This window comes from Mustela erminea, chromosome 10 (genome assembly GCF_009829155.1).
Source record: "Mustela erminea isolate mMusErm1 chromosome 10, mMusErm1.Pri, whole genome shotgun sequence".
NCBI classification, from domain to species: Eukaryota; Metazoa; Chordata; class Mammalia; order Carnivora; family Mustelidae; genus Mustela; species Mustela erminea.
In genome coordinates, this window is record NC_045623.1 from 78729495 (window position 1) to 78750012 (window position 20518).

General features: G+C 41.2%; 1 protein-coding gene and 1 pseudogene across 4 annotated transcripts; one reads left to right on the forward strand and one right to left on the reverse strand.

The window, feature by feature from the left end:
• Nucleotides 1-106: 106 nt before the first annotated feature.
• EXO5 (exonuclease 5) lies at nucleotides 107-17250 on the reverse strand. 4 transcript variants are annotated; one of them, XR_004276492.1, is made up of 6 exons: nucleotides 17162-17250; nucleotides 13081-13289; nucleotides 12388-12565; nucleotides 12021-12187; nucleotides 6394-7781; nucleotides 107-193 (listed from the first exon to the last, which is right to left on the reverse strand). XR_004276492.1 is itself a non-coding variant. In XM_032303545.1 (3 exons), exons 2-3 carry the CDS (start codon nucleotides 12070-12072, stop codon nucleotides 6646-6648), a joined length of 1188 nt encoding a protein of 395 aa, XP_032159436.1. In that variant the 5' UTR covers nucleotides 12073-12187; nucleotides 12779-12896; the 3' UTR covers nucleotides 6391-6645. The 4 variants fall into 4 exon arrangements, 1 of the variants encoding a protein (XP_032159436.1); XR_004276493.1 differs by lacking the exons at nucleotides 13081-13289; nucleotides 17162-17250 and adding an exon at nucleotides 12779-12896; XR_004276491.1 differs by lacking the exons at nucleotides 12388-12565; nucleotides 13081-13289; nucleotides 17162-17250 and adding an exon at nucleotides 12779-12896.
• On the forward strand, nucleotides 17014-18967 carry LOC116568065 (annotated as a pseudogene).
• Nucleotides 18968-20518: the final 1551 nt, after the last annotated feature.

A 20518-nucleotide genomic window follows, 5' to 3' on the forward strand; every position in this document is an offset into this window, starting at 1 on the left:
CTGGCGACCCACTGCGCGTGTGCGGAAGTAATTGACGCTCAGGTTCCCAGGTCCCTCCGCGATGCAGGCTGTTCATAGGGGACTACATTTCCCATAAGGCCTGTGGAGCTCGTTTCCGGAAGGCATCGGAAGCCTCTGCCTCTTTGGGGGAGATTCCTGGGTTGGTATCTCTGTGGCTTCCCAAGAGCTGCGCCTGTTTGTAAAAAAGAGGTGTATATATCATTTTCGTTAAAAAAATATAAAAGACATCAGTATTTTTAAAAACTGGAAAATCTAAATCTACCCTTAGTTCAGTTTCTTCTAGCAATGCGCCAGCTTAGGTCCCAGCAAAGGAGATGAAGAGGACCCAAGAAAGAAGACTAAGAGATAATGAGTGAGACAGACTTAAATGCAGAAGAGTTTGGATGTGCAAAATCAAGAGAAGAAAATGTTTCAAAACGTGGAGAATGAACCACTGTATAAATGCTAATGAGAAGTAGGATGATAACTAATAATTGATCATTGGATTTAGCATTGTGGAAGCTGTGAAAATATGCCATTTTGGTCTAGTGGTAGAAGTTTGATTAAATTTAACAGGAATTTTTTAAGAGTGGGATGAAAGAATGGGAAGAGAGGAAGTGTAGAAAGCAAATATAGACTGTACTTTTAAGAAGTTTGGTTTTATAAAGATGAGTAGAAAAAGAAGATGGGGAAAATGTATTGGAGGTTTGAGGAGAGAAAAGGAATACTGTATTGCATTGATTCTAATACACTTTTTGTATTTTAGCATCCTTGATTCCTTTTCCTTTCTCTTTGTCTCATTGTATGTTCTATGAAAGCACATATTTTTGTTTTTGCGATACTGTGACCTGTAATAAGAAATATATATTTAATCCTCAACCCCATTTCTGGCAGAGTTCCTAAAACTCTTGGAATTTCCTAAATGATAATGGTGTCCTTGTTATATTAATGAAGTGCTTTTGGACTGTACCTAAGGATGGGAGCTGGCTACCAGGAGAACCAGCCATATGGTTAGAGAATTGGAACTTTGTCCCAACTCCCTTACTTCTGAGGAGGGGAGAGAGGCTGGTGGTTGAAATCAATTGCCAGTGACCATTAATTTAATCAATCATGCCTATGTAATGACATCTCCATAAGAACTCAAAGGATGGGATTCAGAGACTTTCTGGGTTGGTGAATACATGGAGGTACAGGGAGAGTGATGACCCAGAAAGGGCATGGAAGTTCTTTACCCCTTTCCCATACTTTGCCTTATGCATCTCTTCCATCTGGATGTTCCTGAGTTGTATATCCTTTTCTATTAAACTGGTAATTTAGTAAATAAAGTCATTTCTCCAAGTTCTATAAGCTGCATAGCAAGTTGATCAAACCCAAGGAAGGGTTGTTGGAACCTCCAATCTATAGCCAGTAGGTCAAAAGCACGGGTGACAACCTGGACTTGTGATTGGCTTCTGAAGTTGGGGGAGAGGACCAAGCACGTCTATAGTTTTATCTCCATAAATAGGTCATGGAATGTGTGTTGTTTCTCATAACTATGAATCTGTTTCTGTTCTGATTGCTCCTTTGTTTTGTTTTTCAGATTCCACATTTAAGTGAAATCATATAGTATTTGTCTTTCTCTGATTTAACTTAGGATAATACTGCCTAGGTCCATTCATGTTGTCACAAATGACAAGATTTCATTCTTTTTAATGACAAATATTCCATATTCCTGTGTGTGTGTGTGTGTGTGTGTGTGTGTGTGTGTGTGTGTGTACATGCACACAATACATTTTCTTTATCCATTCACCTGTTGGGCACTTAGTTTGCTTCCATATCTTAGCTATTGTAAACAATGCTGCAGTGAATCTTGGGGTGCATATGTCTCTTCAAATTGGGGTTTGTGTTTTGGTTTTTGTTTCAGGTAAGTACCTAGATGTAGTATTGCTGGATCACATAGTAGTTCTATTCTTAATTTTTGACGAATCTCCATACTGTTTTCCAGTGTGGCTGCACCACTTTACATTCCCACCAATGGTGTATAAAGGTTCCATTTTCTCTGCATTCTTGCCAACACTTGTTATTTATTTTTTTAATAATATCTAATCCACAGGTGTGAGGTGATCTCATTGTGGTTTTGATTTGCATTTCTCTGATGATTAGTGATATTGAGCCTATATTCATGTACTTGTTGGCCTCATGAGTTTGGAAATGTTCCTTCCTCTTTAATTTTTTGGAATAATCTGAAAAGGAGAAGTACTAACTTCTCTTTAAATGTTTGGTAGATTTCACCTATGAAGCTATCTGGTCCTAGAATTTTGGGGAGTTTTTTGGTGGGGGGTAAAAATAGTGATTCAATTTCATTACTTGTATTTGTCTATTCAGATTTTCTATTTATCCATGAATCAGTTTTGGAAAGTTTTATGTTCCTAGGAATTTATCTATTTCTTCTAGGTTTTCCAATTTGTTGGCAATAATTGTTCTTGGTAAGTCCCTTATAATCCTTTGTATTTATGTACTGTCAGTTACAACTTCTTTTTCATTTCTGGTTTTATTTTGGCTCTCTCTCTCTTTTTTTTTTTTTCTTGATGAGTCTGCATAGAGGTTTATCAATTATGTTTATCTTTTCAAAGAACCAGCTTTTCATTTCAGTGATCTTTGCTATTTTTTAATCTCTATTTCATTTATTTCTGCCCTTAGGTCCTTTATTCTTCTAAATTTGGGTTTTGCTTATTCTTCTTTTTCTAGTTCCTTTAGGTGTAAAGTTGTTTCAGATTTTTTTGTTGTTGTTGTTCTTAAGGTATGCCTGTATCAACATGAACTCCCCTTTTAGAACAATAACCACATGTGTAAGGTTTTTCTCCAGTGTGGATTCTGATGTACATGAAGATTTGCATTTTGGCGGAAGCTCTTACCATGCACAACATTCTTATTGGGTTCCTCTCTTTCCTGCACTCTGATGGATGTGAAGTTTTGAGTTATCACTAAAACCTTTACCTCTCTTCATACATTTAGAGGGCCTTTCTCCTATGTAATCTCTCTGAAGAACTTGAAAACCTATATTCTACCTGAGGCTCTTGTCACAGGTTTCTAACCATATGGATTCTCTAATGAATATGAAAATTTGAGTTAGCACTGAATCTTTTCTGCATCCCTCACCTTTAAATTTTTTTTTCTTCTCAGGGGAACATGAAGAATTATGTTACAACTGAAGCATTTACCATATGTATCATATTTCTAGTTTCTTCACTGTGTGAATTCTCTCATTATAGCAAAGATCTATGCCCTGTTTGAATCCCCAACATGTTAATCAGACTTTAAGGTTTCCGTATGACCTTTCTAATGAGCTCAATACTCATTGATGCATTTACCACACTTGCTACACTAATACCCATTCCCTGTGTGGAAAGAGGGGAAAATCAGAGAACAGCAAAATTGGGGGTAGGAATGAAAAATAAAATCACTGGCCAAAATGCTTCAATGGCTACTTGAATAGCAGAAGAGAAGAGTGGGAAAATGCTAGGATGTCAGTTAATTAGATTACCAGGTCAAAGAAGTCTTACAATGTAAAGATAGAAAACAAAAAGAGTGAAATATGAAAGAGAAGATAACAGATGTAGAAGGCAAGTCAAGGAAATTTTACACATAACAAGCACTCCAGAAGAAAATACTGGAATACTAAGCAAAGAAATCTTTCTAAGTTGAGCAGTCGAAGAAAAGCAAAAAATTATCTCAGTATTGAAAGAAAACGACAGAGAATAAAATAATGAGGAAAATTAGGGGAATCAGGAATTAATAGAAATAGATGTAACAATTTCTATGTAACATAATAGAAATACATGTAACAGTTTCCAAAAAGAGAAAATAGAGAAGCAATAACCCAGAGAAGCGATAAATAAAGCAATAGTTGAAAAAACATTGGTGGAAGTACTTTCTTCCTTTCATTTTAATGTATTTTATAATGAGCATGTATTATTTATTCAGAAAAATCCACCATAGAGGAAATTAAACAATATGCTGGCTTTTCAGATTTTAGAAGATTAAAATCCTCATTAAAAATGGGCAACGAATATAAGCAGTCAATTCTTAGAGGAAATACAAATTACCAATAAGTAACAGATACTCAGCTTCCCAGCTTATTGAATAGTGCAATTTAAAACAATAGTAAAATTGGGGTACCTGGACGGCTCCAACAGCTGATCGTCTGCCTTCAGCTCAGGTCATGATCCCAGGGTCCTGGGATCAATCCCTATATCTGGCTCCCTACTCAATGGAGAGCCTTCTTCTCTACCTCGCTCTCTGCCCCTCCCCCACTCACTCTCACTCTAAAATAAATAATTTTTTTAATTTTATTCCTACTATTAAGTAGGAAGATACCTGTTGATGTTAAAGAAACAAGAGAGAAGAACTTAGGTTCCTGACACCATGGAGTACATCAAACCTAGACTAACTATATTTAGGGGTTTTGTCATAAAAGAAATAAATTTCTATTTTGTTTGGTTAAACAAAACAAAAATTATTTTGGCAATTTCTACTATAAACAGTTGGAACTAGTCCTAATTAAAATATTCAACCTATTCTCTGGCCCAGGAAGCAAATTTTTAAATAATCAAGAAACAGCTTTGTTATGTCTCTTTTCATTTACCCACTCATGGGACAAATATCCAAGAGGTCCATAATTTAGAGTTCAGATAACTTTGAGCAGAATTTCCAAGGGAGAGATGACATTATTAACCATGTGGAAGCTGCAAACCAGGAAAGCATTTGCTGTAGAGAACAGCACCAGTGATCCTGGGGTGATCCCTACAGATGTCTCAACTTATCTTGTGAGAAACCATAAAACGATGACAAGGAGATGTTGATGTAAGGATTTGAGAGCTCAGGGTGTTACTGAATTACAGAACTATTGAATTCTGACAATGTCATTGTCTGAAACCAACTGATTTTTCCTTTTCCTCTTTTTAAAACTTCTAGTATAACTAAAATGATGCCAACAGAACTCTGAGCAAGCTGTTTTCTTGAAGACTGTTAGCTTAATACTGTTTATCCCATAAAGTCCAGTTTTTTAACTATGATCCCAGTTTGATTCCAAACTTTCTAGGGCCTAGAATAAGATACAGTGTAGGAGGCTTAACAACAGCAAGAAATATGTAATAGCATAATGGTTGAGCTTAGAAGCACTGCAATCAGACATATCTGGCCTGGAGTCTCCCATTTTCAAATTGTAGGATCTCAGACAAGTTTTAGAAGCCTCTTAAGCCTCAATTCCCTCATCAGGGATAATAATGGATATATAGATTTAATCATACAAGTGCTTAGCACAATACCTGGCACATAACACTCACTCAGTAAATGAGAAAAGAGTTATTATCATAAGATTCCCATTGTCCATAAGAAAATTTTATGTGTAGCTCAGAACACCTCCAGAGGTAATCTACCATAACTCCAAAAAATGTCCAGGTTTTTTACCAGTTCATGTAGAACATGGAGTCACATTTACAATATTCACCGTTCTGCTGGTTCACATGGAAACCCCACCCCTGCCAACTCTTCTCCCCCTTCCATCTAATTATGCAAATTCTTTGGCAGTGTTTGCATAAACAAGCCTTTTCCTTCCAGATGATATCCATATCATTCTTCCCTCTGGCCTCTTTGGTGATGTTTGCAATTAAGGGCTCCACTGCCTTCTTAAATACATGGAGATTCCTCTCCGTTATTTTCACATTTTCCTTAAAATGTATTTAATTTTTTGGTTCTCCCTTTATAAAAAGGCCACCATACCGTATGTAAGCTGTGGGGACTTATCTTTTCACGTAATATTGTGCTAAGAGTCACCCAAGTTGCACGTCATTGTGGCTCATTTCTTTTGGCTGTTATACATTGTCCACACTCTTCTGATGATGGGCACCTGGATACTTTCTAGGTTTAGGTTTTGCTATTGTGAAAGTACTAGAAAGTATACTCTTCCTCAAATGTGTGAGAGTTTCTCTTGACCTACCCCTAGGAGTATAGTTAGGTGTGAATGTTACATGTTACTTCATCTATCCTATTTTTTTATATCTAATGTTTTCATTTTTTAATGATCTCCTCTCCTGCTTCATTTTCCCTTATTTCAGCATATTTATCATGCTTATTTTAAATTCTTGGTGTGTTCATCCCACTAATTCTGCTTCAGAAATATGTTTATGTTATGTACTTAAAGGCTTGAATTACATACACACAACTATTTATAGTGGTCATCTCTCAATGATTCAGATTATTAAAAAAAAAAAAAATTAGTTCAACTGACCTGGACAGCATTTCACTTTATTTTATTATATAAAATGTAGAAAGCCTTGACCTAGAAAAAAAGGAGAGGAGACTTAATAGAAACTTTAGAATCTTCTTAAGAAAGCAATGATTGCTGAAAGATACCTTTTGCTCCAGCCACGCTGAGCAAGTGTCTTCTTGGCAATTCGCAGCATAGTTCCAGAGATCATAGAATCCCAGATTTCTCCCACTCACCCCTGAATGATTTGAATGGTTAGAATTTGAGGAAATATGGAAAGAACCAAAGTAAGAACATTCTCCATGAAAGCCAAGCTCAAAGACTGGTCCTCTTTCATTCTGCTGAGTACATTAGGAGCAGGAAAGATCAAAGTTCCTGAAGAAGGCATACCCTTCTGTTCATTTCACTCTTTTGGCCTGGTGCTCTGGAATGGAGCTGGGCATCCCACCGCCCTTCCTCCACTCACAGATATCTGCATAGCTGCATGTCCGGCATTTCCAAGCCTCCTCCACATCAACCCCTTGAGGCTCTCGGTGGCCCATCCAATAGGCCATATAATGCTGCACTTTGCTTTTCACCTCGTTCTCTTCAAAGGCCACCATCTCTGTACCCAGCACAGTGGCAGTCTCTTGGTGGATATAGTCAATCTTCAGGATATCAATAACTGGGAGGTCAGACAGAGTTAGAGACAAAAAGACTAACTCCATGAGGTCACCCAGGGACTTCACAGAGAAGCCTCCCTGCCGGGCATGCTTCAGCACTGATGGTCCCAGTGGTTTGTCTGGACATAATTTTGTGTGGTAGATTAGGCTAGTGCTGGTCACTTTCCCTTGAACCATAGCATCAAAGATATATTTGTACAGGCTGACTTGAAAACAGTCTTTTTTTTTCTGGGCTTCCAGAGGGAGCATAGGGCGCCTGCGTGTCTTCAGTTCAGCCAGTTCCAGTTCCCCCTTGGCTGTATAGTGCAGCTCATCAATTACTCCAACGAGCAGCACACCCGCCACTTCTCCAAACACTGGAAACTCTCTGACACGTCCCTCTGACTGCAAGACAGGAATCATTGATAATATATTCAGAAATTTAACTGCCCAAGCATCTTCTTTAGTAGTGATGGGGAGAGTCACAAGATCGTGGACTTCCAGTTCTCTAGCTAGGTGGATGCTGGCACCAGTGTCCAAAACAGCTGCCTTCTCAGGAGCCAAGAAACCAGGAAGCTCCTTCTCATATACCATTTGCTGTTCACACCAATCCTGAGTAGACAGGTCAGTGACATACAAATATTTAAGGTGGAATCGCTCCATTGGTGATGAGACATCCAATCTTCTTTTCCACGTTGGTAAGCTTATGAGCTTGCTATCCTTCCCAGGGAGTTCGGAAGAAGGGCCAGGCTTGCTAAGTGAAGCACTTGACTCTTGAGTATCTTCCAGATCCAGATACTCTAGAAACTCTGAGTCACTCATGTCTGAGAACCCTGAGGCCTCTGCTGACACCTCTTCCCCAGTCTCTGCCATGGCACAAAGCCCTGCATATCCTGTTAAAGAAATGTATTATCTAAATAAATAATTTCTCCGAAGTACTGTCAAATTCTAATAAGGTTAAAAGAATCGTGGCTATTTACATCCTTTAAAGAAGCTTATCTTTTTTTTAATTTAAATTCAATTAGTCAACATATTGTATATCAGTAGTTGCAGATGTAGTATTCAGTAACAGAAGGCTATCTATTTATGATCAATTAGTAATGTAACAGAGTTGCCTTGGCCTCAATTTCTTCATTTAAGAGATTTGAGGGGGCGCCTGGGTGGCTCAATGGGTTAAGCCTCTGCCTTCAGGCTCAGGTCCTGATCTCAAGGTCCTGGAATCAAACCCCGCATCAGGCTCTCTGCTCAGCAGGGAGCCTGCTTCCCACCCGCCTCTCTCTGCCTGCCTCTCTGCCTACTTGTGATCTGTCAAATAAATAAATAAAATCTTCAAAAAAAAAAAAGAGGAGATTTGAGGTTTGCCTTTTCTGCTGCAAAATTCTACTGACTTGGGACATTATTTCATTATTTTAAGTGAGTATAGATTTTTGTAAATGTTGGGGTGATGTTGGTAAAACCATATCCACTTCTGTGATTCCTTCGATACAAAGTCCTTGACTAGGAAACTCAATTAGAAACTGTTCTTTGAGAAAAATCAGCTCTTTTTTAATGTAGCTCTCAGGAACACCATATGGCAAAATTCAAAGATTAAGTATAGATAAATACAAATAGATCTGCTTACACACAATGACATGAAGTAATGAGAGAGGATGTTCACCGCAACATGTGGAAATTAGTGGCTTTTTATATTTGAGATATATCAAGGAAATGGCAAAAAGGAAAATCTCTTGCTGGGTTCTACTTTACCCTACAGACTTTGTAAATTACCCTCCTAGCATCACAGAAATTGGTGTTTCCCACTAGGTTTATTTTTTACTTTCACAAGAAATTAGCTTATGATTAAAAATATGTGTCGGGGGCACCTGGGTGGCTCAGTGGGTTAAGCCGCTGGGATCGAGTCCCACATCGGGCTTTCTGCTCAGCAGGGAGCCTGCTTCCCTCTCTCTCTCTCTCTGCCTGCCTCTCTGCCTGCTTGTGATCTCTGTCTGTCAAATAAATACATAAAATCTTTAAAAAAAAAAATCTGTCGGGCACCTGGGTGGCTCGGTGGGTTAAAGCCTCTGCCTTCGGCTCAGGTCATGGTCCCAGGGTCCTGGAATCGAGCCCCGCATCGGGCTCCCTGCTTGGCAGGGAGCCTGCTTCCTCCTCTCTCTCTCTCTCTGCCTGCCTCTCTGCCTACTTGTGATCTCTGTCTGTCAAATAAATAAATAAAATCTTAAAAAAAAAAACCCTGTCAATAACCACTATAAAATACCACTATATCTGCTATACCAGTGAATGTTTTATTGCACAGTTACTGAGTGCTAGCAACCGAGTGCTTTACATCCAAGACCTCATTACTCTACTCTGGGACAGGTACTCTTTTTAAAAATTTGCTGCAAATAATTGCACATATACAGAGAAATAGAACAAGGAACACCTATACACATACCACATAGACAAACAACTGTTGACATGTTGCTGTATTTGCATCTTTCATGTGTGCATTTTCTTTGGCTATTTTACTTTGGCTATTTTAAAGTAAATCGCAGATATCACAACATATCATTTATAGATATAAATGATTCAGCATACATTTCTAGATAAGGACATCCTCCTACATTAACTACAATGTTGTTATCACATCTAACAAAATTAATAATAATAATAATACTACCACCGATACTCAAATTTCCCCAACTGCCCTATAATGTCTTGGATAACTTTTCTTTAAACCAGGGAACAAAGAACACACATTATGTTTGATTTGCTTTGTCTCTCGAACATTTTTAATCCTAAGAAACTAGGCAAATTACCTTGTAAAGATACTCTTCTTAAGCCTTCTTCCCAACCTCACATATCTAATTTAGCATAGAGATAAGACAAAACAAATCAAGGTGTGACCAGTCCACCAGTATTTGACTCTGGATGCCAGTAAAATAATCTGACACAGAATTTAAACTGATTGAGGTAACTATGAGCTAAATTTTCTCTTTGCTAATCTAATAAGCAATGAATAAATTGAATGCACCAATTCCCATATTAAAAGCTTAAGAACTGATACCTTGAAAATGGTATTATTAGTTATGGTTGTACCTAACTCATTTTTAAATAGTCGCAATGTCCCTAATGAAAGGAAACATTGATATAGCTGGAAGAAAAGTTATTTGCAATGAACAAAAGTAATACAATGTGAAGACTTCTGCTTCTATCCTATACAGTTATTGCTTTATAAGATACTTTAATAGTAATAAAACACAGAATATACACATTTGTACAAGTGTCTTAAATTATAAATGTGCCTTAAGTGATGACTATTTCAAAATGAGTAATGTTAGTTGGACTATGAAGTCCCTGGAAGTTGGGAGAGAATCGACCCTCTGTCAAGAAACTGAAGTTAAATGGCAATTCACATGTACACCTGGGGTGTTTTCCCCCTAGTGGGAGGGCAGTAAATCCCAATCAACTGACCTTGAAAGGTTTTTGTTTGTTTGTTTGTTTTTCAAATATTTAGACCTGGGTTGTCCAATATGTAGCCATCAGCCACATGCGGCTATTTTTTTTTTTTTTTAAGATTTTATTTACTTACTTGACAGAGATCGTAAGTAGGCAGAGAGGCAGGCAGAGGGGAGGGAGGGAAGCAGGCTCCCTGCTGAGCAGAGAGCCCAATGCAGGGCTCAATCCCACCATCCTGAGATCATGACCTGAGCCAAAGGCAGAACCTTAACCCACTGAGCCACCTAGGTGCCCCACATGTGGCTATTTAAATTAAGTAAAATAACATAAAGTTTATGTATTTATTTATTTTTAATACTTTATTTACTTATTTGACAGAGAGAGAGAACGAACACAAGCAGAGAGAGCAGCAGGCAAAGGAAGAGGGAGAAGCAGGCCCTCCACTGAGCAGGGAGCCCCATGTAGGACTCAACCTGAGCCGAAGGCAGCCGCTTAACTACCTGAGCCACTCAGGTGTCCCTAAAATAAAATAAAATTTAAAACCCCATTTTTCTGTTGCATTAGGCACATCTCAAGTGCTCAAAAGCTACATGTGGCTAGTGGGTACTACATCATAAGGCAAAGATACAGAACATTACCCTGACCACAGAAAGTTCTATTGAACAGTACTGTTTTAGATTAATTCATGTGTGAGTATTAACTGCCAAAGAGAGAGTACGCTCCTGGAAGGTATGGACTTTGTATTTACTTTACATACTGAGAACAGGGTAGCCCTGAACAGGTTAAGCGAAATGTTTCATAGAGAAGACACAAAAAGGGGGCATTCTCTGTGGAATTATTCATCTCAAAGAAGAAAACAATACACTGGTGATAGACAATTTAGACTCAGATGTGTTGCCTGGACTTTCCTATGCAGAAAAAAATCCAGGTGATGCAGTACACTGTGTCCCTAATGCAAGTTTGTATCTTTCTGACATGAGATGATCTTACATGGCACAAAGGTCAACATTTTTAGACTTATCTCAGAATATAAAGCTATTAGAGTTTCCATCAAATCATAATTTCATAGAGAGTATTTCTTAGGACAAATCTGGTTTTTAAATAAATGAAAGTATAAAATTTAAAATATGAAAATAACAATACAGGTAGTACATAGGAATGGTAACAATTATTAGGTGGTAAGTGAATGAAACGAAATGTTCAGGAAATAGAACAATGGCAAGAGTCTGGAGCCCTATGGATCTACATTCTAAATCCTATCCTGACTAGGTCAGTAGTATTTAGTAAGATGCTCTTGCCTTATGAATATTCTTCGGCAAGTTTTTCCTTTTCCTGAAGCTACTGACACTTTGGAGCACTCCTTCTGACCCTACTCAGCTACCCAAAATAATGATAAAACATTATATACATACTAACACTCAACTAACACTCAACAATGGAGCTCCATTCCCTCCCCAAGGAAGAGATAAAAGTCTATCTATTCCCTCTGACAAATGAAATTAAACTTTAGGAAAGAGGAAACTTCTACTACGCTGGGAGGTGGCTGATCTTTCTCCTCACCAGGAAGTGCAGAATGCGAAAATGACACGGCCAGGGGAGGAGAAAAGAGCTCTGAAAAACCAGGTCTGCATTGAAGAATCCAGATCAGCAACTCTGCGCATGCTGTGGTAGAACGGAGACTTTTGGTCCTTTCTCACCTGACCAGTCCCTCACAGTGCAGCGTTTCCTCCTCTCTGATCCACTCGACATGGGCTGTTGCTCATCCCAGATGCAAGGTAACGCTTGCCTCTCTCCTGGATCAAATTCTCCATGACTTCTTTTTCCCCGCAACCCGGACGTAGTTACTTAATCCAATCTTTGCTCCCTGCAAGCAAGAGTCAAAAATAACCAAAGTCCCCCAGCAGCTCCAAAATCAGGTCCCTCTTCCAGCCCCAAACCTCAGCCCAGGTGCTCCGCAGACCTCAGGTGAAAGGCTTTTCTTCTCTGATGGGTTCCTGGCTGCCTGAGGGGCTGCCACGACCTTCACCCTCAACATCCTGACTTGTGGGCTCCGAGAGTGCTTACCTTCAGCCCGGACCTTTCCAAGAGCCCCAAACCACTGTCAGCCCAGGAATTCCACGCCTGCCCTTAAGTTTACTGAGCACTCCCTACAACGTCTTGGGGGAGTCGGAAATGACAGCAAGGGGTCGCCGGCTTGGCAACCGGTTCCAGTGGACCTCTGTGAAAGGTCCAGAAGCCTGGCCTGCGAAGACAAACACGACAAGCCGCTGCCCGGGCAGCTCCCAGCCGGGGGCCGCGGCGACAGCGGGGACAGCCCCCTGCGCTCCACACCGCATCCCCTCAGCTCCCCACCCCCATTCCTCGGCCTTGTCCTATCCTTGTCTACTCCTCCGAACCCCGGACTCTTCCCGGCTCCTCCGCGGCCTCGGAACTGCTCCCGGGCGCTGCCCCTTACCTGCCCGCAGAGCTTGAGCAGCCGAGTACGCACAGCCGCCGGGAAAAAGATACACCCAGAATGCTCAGCGGCCGCCCGGGACCCGCCCCCTCCCAGAGGCCTCAGCGGCGGCTCCTGGTCGTCGCGAGCGCCAGAGCGCCCCGGACTCCCTCTCGCGGCGGGATAGAGTAGGGGGCTAAGGTGAGCGGCCGCTTTGGGGCGGGTGGTCCCCGCGCGCCGCTGGCTGTGCGTCTGGCTTAAATCGGGACAAAACGGCGCTGTCGCCTGACCCGGAAGCCCTCACCGGCTGGGCTCCCGGCTACCTCCTAGCCAGGGTCCGAGAGACGTATGCGCGCGTCCCTGTACCCCCGCGCACCGGCCTCTGTCCGTTCAGTGCTGCGGTCTTGGCTTTGTCTCCTGAGTTCCGCACCGCCTTTGCTCCTCGCGCCAGCGTTCCCTGCTGAGAACGGCCACGAGCTCCCTTTGCAAAGATGCTGGCTCCCGTCTTGCAACCCTTTAACACAGCTATATTCTGAAATAGAAAATAAAGGTAAATATTAAGTATTGAAAAGATACGTCATCCTTAGATCAAAAATAGAAGAGTGACTGTTGCTTTCCAAATACACCCCCAACGCCCCTTCCTGAGGAAACGCACTAGCCTGACTTTTGGGACAGTCACTTCCTTGCTTTACCGTTTTATCACACGTGGGAAACTTGATTTACAATAAAGGTGGCATCGCATAGCAAAGGATAAAAAAGATGGTCTTTTCAATGAACGTTCTGTGACAATAGCGTATCCTTATTAAAAAATACATATGAAATGAGACCTCTTATCTTACTTCCTCACCAAAATCATTTCCAGGAGTATTAAAGTCCTAAATGTGAAAAACTAAACAAGAAAACTTTTATTTTTTTTCGGATCTTATTTATTTTATTTGAGGGAGAGACAGATTGAGAAAAGGAGTGAGAGGAGTGGCAGAGGGAGAGAAGACTCCCTGCTGAGCAGAGACAACCCCTCCACCCCCCGGACTGGATCCTAGTACCCTGGGATCAGGACTTGAGCCCAAGGCAGACGCTTAACCAACTAAGCTACCCAGGCACCCTTAGTAAAGCTTTTAGAATATAATACAGTACACTATTGTTTGGACTTCAAAATAGGAAAGATTTCTTAAAAATAAAATAAAGAAGGGGCGCCTGGGTGGCTTAGTGGGTTAAAGCCTCTGACTTTGGCTCAGGTCATGATCCCAGGGTCCTGGGATCGAGCCCCGCATCAGGCTCTCTGCTCAGTGGCAAGCCTGCTTCCGAATCCTTTCTCCCTCTCTGCCTACTTGTAATCTCTGTCAAATAAATAAATAAATAAATAAAATATTTTTAAGAATTAAAAAATAAAGAATACTAGAAAGGACAGTTGGGTAAATTAAATGTGATTTGTATATTAGATAATAGTTATCTATCAAGTATGAGTACCCTGGGTGTGATAATGATTTTGTGGTTGTGTAGAAAAACATCCTTGACCTCAGAAATGTGACAGTTGAGGACAATCTTTTTTTTTTTTTAAAGATTTTATTTATTTATTTGTCAGAGACAGAGGGAGAGAGAGCGAGCGAGCACAGGCAGACAGAGAGGCAGGCAGAGGCAGAGGGAGAAGCAGGCTCCCTGCGGAGTAAGGAGCCCCATGCGGGACTCGATTCCATGACCCTGGGATCACGACCTGAGCCGAAGGCAGCTGCTTAACCAACTGAGCCACCCAGGCATCCCGAGGACAATCTTTTTAATCAAGTGAAATGAGTAGGTATTGCTGGGTTGAGGCTGGAGAAGGTTTTTGCCTCCTCCCCAGTATAATCTTCTGTAGCCAAAATGTAACTTCCAAAGTCAGGAAAGTCTCTCTCAACCCTTTCACACATGGATGTATCTTCAAACGAAGTTTGCAGTGCAGGGTATGCTGCTTGGGGGAGTGAAGCAGAAGAGATTCCCAAGACAGGAGGACCATGTTCCCCAAAGCTTTCATTCTCAGCACTGTGGGACTCAAATTTTAGAAAGTGATACCTTTTCCCCAAAAGGCTATTCTAAGAAGTGTGGGCATTTAAGGCCCATTCCTATACAAAACTCACTGATACAGTTCATCCATCTCCAAGGATATCTGTAACCATGGAAATACTGTTAGACACAAATGATCTGTTTGTCTCTCTTTCCATCTCTCCTTCCTTCCTCTTTCAGAGCACAGGATTTGTACCTCTAACACTGCACTGATTATAATCTACCAAATAACAGTCTATATGATAAAAGTGTTTCTCTGTATGGTTACTCTCTAGAGCTGCACTGTCAAGTGAAGTAACCACTAGCCACATGAGGTTCTCTTGAGCACTGGAAATGTGGCTAGCCCAGAAAGATCTACTCTAACTACAAAATACTAGATTTTGAAGACTTAGTACCAAAAAAAAAAAAAGACAATAACATGATTTTTATATTAATTATATGTTGAAATTATAACATTTTTGATATATTGGGTCCAAATGAATATATTTTTAATTTTACTTATTTTTATTATATTAATGTAGCTGCCAGAAAATTTTAAATTACCTATGTGGTTCACATTTGTGTTGTGGCTCACACTGTATTTCTCTTGGACGTGCTGCTCTAGGGCATCAGAGCCTAAGGGCAGGGAATTTATTTTGCTCGTTTGTGTTCCTCACAGGTGCTAGAACAGTTATTAATATAATTTTTATATGCTCAAGAGAAGCCCATTGACAATATTCTGTATTTAAAAATCTTTTCTTCCACATATTAAGATCAGCCTCTCTTTGGCCAAACACCTATTTCTGGTAATTCAAAAGGGCATTGCTTGCTTGGAGAGAGCCAGAGAAGATGGCCCTAAGTAATGAGGTTTAGGGAGGTGGAAATGAGTTAAGGATGTCAGACTGCACTAAGGATGTAAGACTGAGGCATGGTTCTAAAAATAGGCAGCTTCTGATAAAGCCTGAATCAATTAGGACTTATTCATTTCTAAGAGATTGAAAACCCAGGGTTCTACCTTCAAGTGAGGCTTGATCCAGGGATCAAATAGTGTGACCAGAACTGAGTTGTCTGTCTCCATTTCTTGGATCTTCTATGTTTGCTTCATTTCCAAGTAGCCTCCCTCCTTTTCCACTGCCAATAGCTTCCAGGAATATAACCTTCCAGATTTGTGTCTAGTGGCAAAGAAGGAAGCCTCTTTCTCTGATATCTCAAAGATAAATCCAAAAATTGTCCCCTTGACCCTGATTAATCGAACCGGGGTTATAACCTTACCTTAGCCAGAGTCTTCCAGAAAACAGAGCCTAGAGCAAAGATTAGGTGTTTTATTTTTTTTTCTTTTTCTTTTTGGAAGTGCAAGCCCATAGTAGCAAGAATAAGAAAAGGAAGTGAAACAAGCAACAATGTAAAGTAAATTGAAGTGGTGCACTATTTATGGCTCTTGCTTCATGTTGATCCCATGGTCTTACATGCTGATATAAAATTAAAACTCCACGTTGTCAGTCTTTGATTTTAAAAATCCTGTAAGATAAGGCCTATCTCTTTATTTAGCAAATTCAGCCAAGAATTCAAGTGTTGATCCGAGAAGGCATAAATTGTGTGCAGTATTCCCTGATGATGTAACACAAATTTAATCTGGGAGGATAAGTAGGAGCTAACTGAACAAAGAAATTAGGCAGAAGGAAGAAAAATAGCATAATTGAGGACCAGAAACCATATAATATATTGAATGGAATATTTACAGGACTATAAGATCTTAATGACTGGAGCAAAGTATGCTTGAGGGGAAATTCGGGAGCCACTGCCAGAAAAATAGGTAATGCTCTATGCCAGGTGTTCTGTATTAAGAATACAGAAGGAGCATCTGGGTCACTCAGCTGGTTGAGTGTAAGCCTTTGGCTCAGGTCATGATTCCAGGGTCCTGGGATGGAGCCCTGCATCCAGCTCCCTGCTCTCCCTCTCCCACTCCCCTTGCTTGTGTTCCCCCTCTTGCTGTGTCTCTATCAAATAAATAAGTAAAATCTTGGAAAAAAAGAAGAATACAGAAGATGAAGTTTATCTTCGAGTTGTGAGAACTCATTGAGGAATTTTAAGCAATGTGATGCAATTAGATTAAGTTTGATTCAGTATGTGTTTTGGAATGATCACTCTAGCAGCAGTGGGGAGGAAAGTGAGTCCAAGTCTGGAAGTGAGGCAGAACTCTGAGAAGGTGGTATGCTGTGGCTGACATGCAAAATCTGGTAGAAAGAATGGAGGGCAGTGGACCTCCTGGAGGCAGAATCCCATGGCTCTGAAGTGCACTGTGGGTACAGAGACAGTGCTCCCAAAGCAGAAGCCACTCCATATGCGCAACTGTTTGACTCACTGCCTGCCAGGTCTGTGGCAGAGTACCTGTGGATCAGTAAAGAAACTGGGGGAGATGTGTAGAAACACGCAGAGATGGTCCACACAGGGCTGAAGTTGGAGCAGACTCTCTTGGTCACAGCCTCTCAGCGCCAGCAGTCGGCAGGCAATAAGCTTTCTGATTTGTTGGCACCCAGCTCAGAGCAGATTCAGGAACCTTTCTGGAGATGAACCAAGGCAGCAAGTTGTTAATCACCTGTCAGCCATCAGGAAAAATACCCAGGCTCTAAGTTGGGTGGCTGTGGCTCCCAAGCCTGGTCCCTACGTGAAAGAAAAGAATGATGCAGCCATGTTTTATACAAACCTAGTCCTCAAGGAGTACAAAGACATCAATGAGAAGCATGTGCACTGGATCAAAGCTTACTTGAGGATATGGACAGAGCTACAGGCTTACATTAAGGAGTTATGTCCCACTGGACTGGCCTGGACCAAAACGGAGCCTGTGACAGAAGAACTGAGTGGATTGCCATCTGGCCCCTCTGCTGGATTGGGTCTTCCTCCTCCCCCACAGGATCCTCTACCACCCAGTTCCCCCAGTTCAGCCTCAGATGAGTCTGCTTCCCACTCAGCAAACAAGGGGGAGAGCATCACACATTCCCTGAAAGCTGCACCTGATGACACAAAGACACAGGAACAGAATCTTGTGTCCAGATGACAGGAACCCTGCCCTGAAGGCTCACAGTGGTCCAGTACTAAATGGCCCCAAACTGTTCTCTGCACCTAAACCAGGAGTCAGCCCATTCCCCAGACCAACCACAAAGAGGGAGCCAGCTGTACTGGAACAGAAGGGCAAGAGGTGGAGAGTGGAAAATCACGAGAACATTCCCAACCTGGTGACTGATGACATAGAGCTAAAACAGGTGGCTTACATATACAAGTGTGTCAACACGACATTGCAAATCAAGGGCAAACTAAACTCCATTACAGTAGATAACTAAGAAACTTGGTCTGGTGTTTGATGACTTGGCAGACATTATGGATATAATCAATAGTAGGATGTCAAAGTTCAGCTAATGCGTAAAGGGCCAACAATTTTCATCAACAAAGCAGATGACTGCCCATTTACCTGAACAAGAATTCCCTGGATTGCAAGATAGTTATTGCCAAACCTTCTTTTTCAAAGATTGATTTTATTTATTTATCTATCTATCTATCTATTTAAGAGACAGAAGAGGAGAGAGAGAGAGGGGGAATGAGCAGGGGATTGGGGCAGAGAGAGAGGGAGAAGCAGGCTCCCCACTGGGCAGGACCCTGGGATCATGACCTGAGCTGAAGATAGATGCTTAACTGACTAAGCCACCCAGCCGCGCCCCACTGCCAAATCTTCTGAGATGAATGTCCTCATTCCTGCAGAAGGCCATGACTTTAATAAATTCCCAGTCCCTGAGCAGTTCAAGACCCTATGGAATGGGCAGAAGTTGGTCACCACAGTGACAAATTGCTGGATAAGCAAAGTGCGCCGGGTTCTTTGCCCTCTCCCTCACACCATGGGATAAACATGTATCAAGACGGTTCTTTTCTAGGTTTCCTCTTTCTGCTCTTCAACTGCTTCTCTGCTTTGAGAAGTACAGCTACCTGCCTTCACTGAAATATACCTCAGGCTGAGATTTGGGGCGGGAGAGCAGGTCAGTTCATCTTCTGCAGGAAGGTGCGGCTTTTCCCTATCGGCTCAACCACACCGCCAGTCCCTCCTTAAGGAACCGCACACCAGCACTGGTGTGTCTAAGCTTTCAGCCTTTGCAGGCTATTTGACCAACAGTCTTTGGGAAGACTAAAGCAGTCCCCGGGGATTAACAGATCAGAATGTTCACACAAGTTCACCTTTTTCTAACAGTGAGCGTGAAGGTAGCTGAGGCAGGTGTTATTCTAGCAGATTCTTCTAACCAAACTAATTTTTCACTGTTGATGAGTGAGGTAGGGGTTACATCAGACCAAAGGCTGAAGCTGGCCAGCTAGCATTCCAAGCAGAATTGTTTCCCATAAGCATTCCTTTCATTCTGCATTCCATCCTGGCTCTGCCTGAACCTGGGAGAGTAGGTTCTCCCGTGTCAGCCACTGTGGCAGTGCCCCGCACCCAGGCCAGTTAAGCGAGTGTTGGCCCCTTCCTTTCACTGGGATCCCTGCCCAGCACCTTCCTACAGAAACGACTTAAACAAGAAAAAACCAAAAACAAAGAAACAAACAACAACAACAACAAAAAAAACCCACACAAAAAACAGAAAACACACCATTCCAAGGGATCTGGAATTCCTTCCTCCTTCCATGCTGGGTGCCTGTCCTCCACCTTCATTGCCTCCTTTGGCCTGTCACGCTCAACTGCTTTTGGCTTCTGTCTGGGCACCTGAATGAAGGACTAAAATCTCTACCACAGCCTGGTTTGAGGTCTTACGTAAGAATCTTGCACAGCACTGCTAATGTAAATTACAGTTTTTCTCTCCAGACACTTACCAAAATATGCAACTTTTTTGGTGGGAAGAGAGATTGTCCTGTGACTTCTACCCATTTCCTGAGGCCTGTGGAAATAAACCTTTAAGTACTTAAAGTTATACAGAAAATAGAATAAAATTAATACCAAACTTGAAAAAAAAAATGATGAGTCCAGATTATAGAAAAACCAGTTGAAATCCCATTTAAGCAGTTAGGACATGCTAACAGCCTAATTAGAGAACTGACAATGGGAACAGAGAGGAAGATAGTGAAGAGATCCCAAATAGAATATATAGGACTTAGTGACTCAGAGAGGTGATGGATGAGGAGGAAGTTTAAACTGGAGAACTGGAAAGAGGGTGGTACCACTCACTGGACTGAGGATACAGATTTTATTGAGATTATGAGTTGGGTTTTGGACATACTTTGAGGGGACTATGGGATATCCAAATGGAGATATTCAGTAGGATGCGGACTATGATGTTCTGGAGTTCAGGAGACATTCCTAAGATACAGATGTAGATTTAAAAAGTGTTGAGATGTTAACAAAATCAGTTAGACAAAATGTTTAGCTTGAGGGAAAGAACATGACTAAAGGACTCGGGCCCAGGGAAGAGCGTTTATGTGATCAGCCTGTAAGATAACCAGAAAGGAGGACAGGCAAAAATAGGCAAAACCAACGGACAGGCTCTTAAGTTATTAAGATCTCCTGAAGCAGTAGCAGATCTAAGAAATAAAACTCAGAATGGCAAAGAACAGTTTCGTATAGCCATTAAGGGTGGGTGTTTGGAAAGCTAGGCTAAACCTGGAGAAAAAATGCTCAAAACACAAGTAAAAGACATGAATAATTAAAGGACATTCTCTGTTTCTTCATCTATAAAGTGGGCTGTTTTTTTTTTTTTTAAGATTTTATTTATT